The 8,902-nt window shown below is 34.6% G+C and overlaps 1 protein-coding gene across 1 annotated transcript; it reads right to left on the bottom strand.

Moving 5' to 3' along the window:
- Positions 1-298: 298 nt before the first annotated feature.
- On the bottom strand, positions 299-5,606 carry LOC104093495 (proteasome subunit alpha type-4). Its single transcript, XM_009599242.4, has 2 exons — positions 5,485-5,606; positions 299-1,252 (listed from the first exon to the last, which is right to left on the bottom strand). Exon 2 carries the CDS (start codon positions 1,229-1,231, stop codon positions 485-487), a length of 747 nt encoding a protein of 248 aa, XP_009597537.1. The 5' UTR covers positions 1,232-1,252; positions 5,485-5,606; the 3' UTR covers positions 299-484.
- Positions 5,607-8,902: the final 3,296 nt, after the last annotated feature.

Genomic DNA, 8,902 nt, shown 5'->3' with positions numbered 1-8,902 from the left:
GTTCTTTAGTCCTAATCAAAGAATTTGCCCAGACCGTTTAGTTATTATTTGAATTCCTTAATAATAAACATGATAAGTGAAATTTGTTACCCTAAATTTAATTTGATGAATAGCCGCTAACATATTCTTTTAAAATTAGCAGCTCATGACATTGTTTTAGAACGAAACATCATTACCGTTTTGGTTTAATTTGTTCTCTAATTTAGCTTTTTTCTTTTATTATGATCTCAAGTTTGATGGATAGAATATAGCTTTAAAGAGTAATAACAAAATTACCGAACTGCACTAACAGAAATCGGAAATAAAAAACCAAACCATACTGAACTTAAAACCGTACCAAACCAACGGATAGAACGCCCCTAATTCAACATAAATATGCAGTCGTAATAAGAAACAAATCCATCACTTAAATTTTAGTACAACATATATTCGGATGGTGTAGAGAGTCATGAATGCCAAATCCCGACCAAAAGACATTCTTCTACTATTCTTCTGCGGCAGGTTGGGTCAGTCCAGACCGCACCAACATTGCATTCAGAGTTTCAGGTGAGCATGCTTGATACTTGACTTTCCCATTAGAGAGAAATACCTCAGCAAGTTCAAGTTTCTCTGAAGTGAGACTAGTGCTGTCCATCGTCTTACTAAGCACTTTAAGCGCGAGTTGAACGGCCTCTTCCCTTGTGATATCATCCTTGTAATCCTGCTTAAGTATTGACTGAGCAGCCTGGTTGTTTGCTCCGATTGCTGCAGCTTTCCAACCACCATAATTTCCACTTGGGTCGCTCATGTAGAGTTGGAAGCCGTAATTTTTATCCCAACCTGCAAAGAGAAATGAAACACCAAAAGGGCGAAGTCCACCAAACTGTGTGTAACCTTGCTTGGTGTCACATAGTGACTGAACAAGTTGTTCAACTGGCATGGGTTCTTGATAAGCGAACGTATAGCGCTGAGCCTGGACCCTGGCCGTGTTGATCAATATGTTGGCATCAGACATAATTCCAGCTACGGCACACGCCACATGATCATCAATCTTGTACATCTTCTCACTTGATGTTGAGGTCTGAAGCAGCTTAGATGTTACTTTCTTTTCACCCACCAGAACCACCCCATCCTTGGACAAGATGCCTATAGCACTACCTGCGTTTCCAATAGCCTCCATGGCATACTCAACCTGATAGAGACGACCTTCGGGGGAGAAGATTGTTGTACGGCTGTCATACCTTCGTGACATTGTTTCTCAACTGCAGTACACCTGAATATTTTTCATCATTCAGTGAGTTTGTTACATAAAAATTTCAAAGCATGAGAAACTTCGTTTATTCTATTGTACCCATACCATGAATAAGTCCAAACAACAAGTATGCAAGCAAGAGAGAGAAGAAAAAAGGATGTAAAAATTGAGTGAGAACGATATAAGTTGCAAATGAATTGAAGCTGAAAATTGCCATGACCTACAACCTCGGGGAATTTCCTTCTGTAAGGCATAACTTTGGACTTTTGAAGCATGTGTACTGCTAAATTTAGATTTTGAGTTCTAGAATCAGTGACTCTTAAAATTTTCTTGAGGTTAACTCGATGTCCTACTTGTCTTATAAGTACTAGAAGAATAAAAAGTTCTCAACCATCATTTCATGGAGCCCAGAAGGTAGAGGAAAGAAGGCAGCTTAGACACATGAATATTCTTTAAATTTTAAATAAGTGAAGGATTTAATTTTAGATTTGCAGTACTTTTGGGAAGATTTAGTTAGCTGTAATGCAAACTCAGCATTTCCTCCTACTGGTAGCTTATGAACCATAAGTCAAGGGTTGTGTCACATGATTTCTGGACAGTTTCCTTTTCCTTCCACTACAGTTGTTCACGTTAGTGTTAGAGTTTTAGCACCTGCGCAGCCAAAACAACCATAGGTTCTACTAATTTTTAACCTAAACCTCTCTCTTCCACTTCATCCATCAAGCCTTTGATCTCCACTATTCTTATGACAGTTCCAAACAGAAATCACCCTATGAAAAAATCTTTTAGCTATGTAGCAAGTGAATCCCTCATTTATCGTAAATCATGGATGCTTAAAATTGTTTTTGTAATAGATCTAACTTTGGGATCAAGCTTAATGCTTAAACACTTTTCACTAATGAATAATACTATATGCAACCACAATTATGTCTTTCGCTAGAGAGGACGTCCTATGCCACTTTTATTTTCACTAATGAATACAATCATATGCAAACAAGAACATGTTTTCCCTACGGCACTTTTATTTTCACAGAAAGCCAAGGTTCAATTAGTTGTTAACCAAGTGATAGTGGTCAATCAAGGCAGGGTAGAAGGAAGTTGTAATGAAAGACCAACAATCTGTTGAAATCCACTTAGCGAAAAAAAGAGCACAATGAAAGAAAAAGATCTATAAACCTATCAGTTGAGATAAAGTTTAGTCGTGTTAGTACGTTTTCTTTAGGTCCAATGTTTGCTAGGAGTCTTTTGGTAATATTAAAGGTTTACATGCCAGTAAATAACGTAAAAGAACTTATAGTGCAAGAGAAACTAATCTTCTTATGATATTGGAAATAGACGGGTTAAATGGAGCAATGTAGACAATGAGGATTCATATCGACCCCAAGTTGGTTGGGATTGAGGCATAGTTTTTCCTGTTGTAAGTCATAACTGTCAAACAGATAAAACAGGTATATGCAAATAACCCTTTGTGCTTTCGCACAAACAGCAATATTATCTGATTACGCATAGTCCAGCAAGTTACTCACTCTCCCACCTAAGTAGTATACATTGTTTTGCAAGCCATCTCAATCTATGGAATGTATTATCCACTCTACTTGTCTGGGGGAACCTCAGTACAAATTAAACAAAGGGCATAAGAAGAATTTGGTGAACGAATTAACAAAAGGCAAGCCTCAAGTATAAACAGCGCCAAGAGTCTATGCTAGATTGCCAGTAATTGCAAACCAATTCTCTTTCTTAATCAGTTCCTAAACCTAAAAAATGAATACCATTCTGATCTCATGACATTCCACAGCACACACCATATCCGGGGGAAAAACTTCAGACAGCAGAGACGCTTTATTCTACACGAGACGATAAAAGTATCAAGAATATGGATAGAATGCCATTAGCTCATGGTTATTAACACTATGTCTAGAAAGAGAAGAGACAAAAAGAAGTTCTAGCGTTTTCCTTTCCTCTATCAAACGAATCAATATCTACACCATTATATTTCATTGTGTTAACCATTCTCTGGGCATCTCGAAACAAACTAAAAGTAAGGTTAGCAATGTCATGTTTCACGTGGGTTACATACATTTAGAGAGGAAAAACAACATTTACTATTAAGACACCATGGTGGATCAAGGAAAAATTGAAAGACTTCATCATTCAGATGGCAAGAAAGAATTGTCCAAGAAAATAACCAGAAAGGTGGCAGAGGAAATCTTAACTGAGAAAAGCTTGAATTAGATAAGGAGCAGCAACAAGGATGGCCAGAAGAGAGGTACAGGTATAAAAAGTTATTAGTTATGGCACAGTTCTCTTTTCTTCTAATTTTCTCCACACTTGAGGTTGGCCAATCTATATCGTTTGCTATAGATAGGCCTCAAATGTCTATTAAACCAAAGAAGCTGGTTGACAATGGGAACTAAAGACACAATGGGGAGCAAATAGAGCTAATGCTACAGATTGAGCAATGATGATTAGGAGGATTATCTTCTTGATCAAGTCCAACACCTTTGAGGTCCAAAAAGGCAAGGATCCTTCTGAATATCCTGTCCAATTTGTGGAAATGGGAAAGGAGAGAGGATCCTTAGCTAGGGAGGTTTGTGGATAACGATCTCATGATGCAAGCTGTAGATGAGAGAGACTATTTAAGTCGGGGCCAAAAGCCAAAAGGCAATAGGACTAGGGACATTATGGAATTTATGGTACTTCTTAGCATTTAGACCCAAAAAGGAGAAAGGAATGAGCATGTGCACTATTGCTTATGAAGTTCCAGAGGAATTGTGAAAAACTTGGGAGGGAAAATTATTTGTGGAGAAGAGCTCTACTTCGAGTGACAGCAGACTCACGAAGATTGTAGACTCTGGAAGCACCTTCGCCTGTAGGCCATAGCAAAGTAGAAAAACCACATCGTCGTGGGTCTTATTGACAGAGTTAAGATGTGGTTAGAGTTGCCTGCTAGAATAAGATGGCTACAATTGTCAGACTGAAGGTTAGTACCACCAGTATCTGCTTCATTTCTTGCAACCAAACGATTTTAAGGATTGATCAATTGTCCACTAATTGGATGTAAATACATTTCGGACTTGGTAAAGGGACCTCCAGAAATTTTTCAAGAGAAGAGCTTAACGTTATCCAAGGTTTATCATATACTAGATATCATTTCCAATAAATAAAACCATAATGATTAGGCAGGGGACTCTTTAGTAAAGCACCCTTACTGGATACAACACCTAAAGCATTACAAAAAAGAAGAGATAACGAGAGGAACTAGAGAATTGGGAATTAACTAAGCCAAGTGGGTATCTCATTTAAACTCAGTAAAAAGTGCTGCAATCTTGCAGCTTTGATTTGACATGCCTTCAACTGATCAGGCACTATTGTTTACTACTAGGGGGAACAATCACTGTGGACAAACACTAACTACATCTCTCTCCTTTTCAACACTTGAAGCTCCAAATGAGGTCAGTACACATAATTCAATACATTATAACCTAACTCCACACTCGGAGCCATCCTAGAGAAGACAGACTTCATGGACATCTCAAATGAAGAAATCTTTCTAAATTGGCTCGGCCATTCAAAGCCCTCATACGGCACATGTGGTGCTAAACATGATTAATCTTTTAGATTAATCGCCAGAGACCATGGCTTAAATACCTAAATCAGGTAATACAGCCCTTTGAATTTTCTTAGACATCCCTAGTCATATTTTGAGTCTTCTACTTCATAATATCCACCTATGACCTAACTTCCCTACCAAGTAATTCCCAAAAGCTAAACCGCTTCCATTGTTTATCTTAACGAATTTTGACTCTTTTTTCTCCAATTAAATCAACTCTTTACAACAAGAGCTGCTCGAAAGATGTACTTATTACACTATTAGTAAATAATTTAACCTTAATTTGAAATATTTTTATCCTAAAAAATAAAATAAAGGAGAAAGAAGAGTAATGCTCGGAATAAACTAAACTTACTATCAACTACATGCTTTCCCATGTAAACCCTCCTACCATATACTTCGTAAAAAACATAAATCAAGAACTTCAACTAATTTACTTATCTAATAACACAAACCCATCATTGATTTCGTGCAAAAAAAACTCAGGAAAAACATACCTTTACCATAATTACCAAGAAATTTGGGGGAAAACAATTCAACCATGGCGTAATTTCTCGATTAAATGCATAAAATTCACGGTAAAATAAACAACCATGTTGCAGTTTGCTTAAGTGGGTAACGAAAGGAAAAGAAAGAGAGATACCTGGGATGTGAGATCTAAGAGAAGCACAATGAAAGAGTCGAGCTTACTGTTGTTTCTGTATACTTTAGTACTAAAGCTAGTCTTTTTGCGCAAGCTTTTGAAACGGGCCTGAAAGGCTATTGGGCTCATTGACCCAATCAAGATATAGCCAGTGGCTGCAATAATGGGCTAAAGCTAAACATTTTGAAAAGAATAACGATGAATTTTCATAAATCACTATAGTTTAGAGTCTAGTAGTTATAGTTTGTCTAATTACTATTCTTAACTATTGTTCAATTATTACTAACTTGTATCACTTGTATTCAAACGTGCAATTCGCTAACTCAAGACATTCGCTAACTAAATGGGCGCTCTAATCAATTGAGCTACGAGAGCTTGTTACTCTCTTATTTCAGTACAAAATAATTAATCTCTTGTTTTATGAATTAGTTATAAAATTCAAGTATATCCATGAATGGTAGATTTGCTGAAAGTATAGCTACGAATGATAAATATATTGTATATGTTTGATGTGTCGCGTAATTTAAATAGTCATCCACCCAATTGTCGCTTTAATTAAAAATAACTAATGAATATATATATATATATATATATATATATATATATATATATATATATATATATATATATATATATATATGTATAATCATATATAATTAATATATAATCTATGTATACCTGTTAGAAAAAATAAACAGTGAATCCGACTAGCTATATGCAGTAAGATCCCTTCTAAGAACAGGAATGTCCTATTATAACACATTACTCCCAAAAATTTTAAATATTATTTAAATTTTTCTTCTTCTATGTTGGTCTAGTTTTAAAAGTCAAGGGGCTTATGTACAAACTCACAATCAATCAATGTACAGTTTTATCTTATTAAAAGATATTGGTTTAAATAGGATGGATGGCAATTGGCAAGCCTACTTCGAAAATTAACTACCGTTTGAGACTACAGTCTGCAAATTGGTGCATAGAAAACAAATGTTTTTATTTTTTGTTTAAGGTGTCAACTTGGTTAGTCTATTAAATACGCCTAGAAAGTCTATTGGCATGGCATTGGCCATTGAGAAACTCAAGCAAGCCAAATCAGTTAATAGGTGCTTTAAACTTCAAAATCAGGCCAAGCTCTTTTTTTTTTCTGTGTGTGTGTGTGATAGCATTAGTTAAGAGATATGTCTGTCATAAAACAAAGAAATATATCATTGTATTCCACAATAATTACTACTACAGTTGAAAGACCATTTGATGCTAATTGTTTGTAAACAATTTTGCATCATCTAACAAGATCTATATATCTCTATCAATTTCTCTCACACTTGATGAAGAAAGAGATACACAACAAACAGGGCAAAACTCTATTGGCAATAAGATTTCACGTGACCCTCCGAATTGCTTAGGTCTATTGCTTTGAATGCCGTGACTAATTCATAATTTAAATTTGATGGGTTCGAATTTAACGATTCTTAGTACTGGGATCATTGTATGATTATATGTTAAAACTATTGATAAAAATAATTCATTTCAAAAGATATTTTGGACTAGTATGTATCTTCTTGCATGAAGTCATATGTCTATGTGTCAATATCTTCAAGGAAACTTAGCCAATTTTCATGCTAAATAACAAGTGGCATATATGAGAACAAGTGTCCAATACACTTGTCTTATTTCTAGCCATCCTTAAAGCCTATATATAGGCTCATCAGTAGACTTCCAAAGATAATCAGAAATATTTTTATTTCTTTCCTTCCTTCCTATACGTTTTGTTAGTATGCTTTCCAACCAAAGCTTTATTAGTAATCTCCCTTAATCATTAGCTATTATTCCCTAATAGCTAGCTATTGAAAATTATAGAAAACCTTTATTCTTTCTTTAAGAAATTCCTATTCTAATTAATCCTTAAGATTTGTTGGTGTATTATATTTGTTGACTCAGGTATCCTCTTAAATTGAGGCTTTGAGAAAACTCTACTTGAATCCATTTAAATTTTTTTTACCGACAAACCTGTGAAAGGTCGCTTGTTTAATCTTGGGGAAATATTTTAACATTTCATATTGCTGAAATAGTTTCTTAGGACAGTGTCCAACACACTCAAGCCAATTTGTGTTTGCTCACAAATAATATTATTGCACTATTATCGTTATTTCCTCGTGTCATTTTCCTACAATCTAAAAAACTATGGCAAGTAATACTACTACAGAAATTTTTTATGGTGCTACCAATCTTGATGTTGTCTTCGCTGCTACTACATCTGAAATAATATGGCCAATGTGAGAGATTAGGTGATAGATTCTGGTGTTACTAGGTACATTTGTGCAAACAAAAATAAATTTTTTCTTACATCCAAGTTGAAGAAGGAGAAGAAATGATTTATCTTGGTGACTCAAGAACAACTCGCTTTCTTGGAAAAGGAAAAATTCTTCTCAAACTCACCTTTGGTAAAACTCTAACATATACCTAATATCCAAACTAATTTGGTTTCTGTGGGATTATTAAGAAAGGTTAGAGTGAAGTTTTTCTTTGAAAATGATGAGGTCGTACTGAACAAAAATAATATTTTTATGGGCAATAGATATTGTAATCATGGTTTATTTTTGCTTAATATTTCTAATACTAGCAATGAAAATGCATTTTCTTCTGCCTATATGGTTGAGTCTATTTCTTTATGGCATGCTAGACTAGGACATGTTAATGTCGCATATATAAGAAAAATGCAGTCACTAGGCTTAATATCTGGTTTAGACTCAAATAATATTAACAAGTGTGAAATATGTGTTGAAGCTAAAAGTATTAGAAAGACTTATTTTTCTGTAAATAGAGAAATTAAATTATTATCCTTGATTCACACTGATTTAGGCGATCTAAAGCATACTATGACTAGAGATGGTAAAAGATATTATGTGACTTTTATTGATGATTTTTCTAGATTTACTAAGTTGTATTTGCTTAAAAATAAAGATGATGCCTTTAATACTTTTATTTCTTATAAAACTGAGGTTGAAAATCAACTTAATAGAAAAATCAAGAGAATTAGATATGATAGAGGAGGAGAATATTTATCTTTGAATGATTTTTGTGAAAAGAATGGAATTATTCATGAAGTAACTTCACCTTATTCCCCTGAGTCAAATGGAGTAGCTGAAATAAAAAATAGAACACTGAAAGAGATGATGAACTATATGTTAGTTAGTTCTAATGCTCCTGATAATTTGTGGGGTGAAACTATATTATCTACATGTCACTTATAAAATAGAATACCACATAGAAGAACTGGCAAAACTCCGTATGAATTGTGGAAGGGTTATAAACCTAACTTGGAATATCTAAAAGTGTGGGGGTGCCTTGCTAAAGTTCTATAGCCTGAACCCAAAAAGAGAAAAATGGGTTCTAAAATAGTTGACTGTATGCTTATTGGATA

Source organism: Nicotiana tomentosiformis, chromosome 2, assembly GCF_000390325.3.
Source record: "Nicotiana tomentosiformis chromosome 2, ASM39032v3, whole genome shotgun sequence".
NCBI lineage: Eukaryota > Viridiplantae > Streptophyta > Magnoliopsida > Solanales > Solanaceae > Nicotiana > Nicotiana tomentosiformis.
This window is presented reverse-complemented; position numbering and strand designations above follow the sequence as displayed.

Excerpts from the sequence above, each read along its gene's own strand:
- LOC104093495 (XM_009599242.4), bottom strand. The coding sequence starts at position 1,231 with ATGTCACGAAGGTATGACAGCCGTACAACAATCTTCTCCCCCGAAGGT.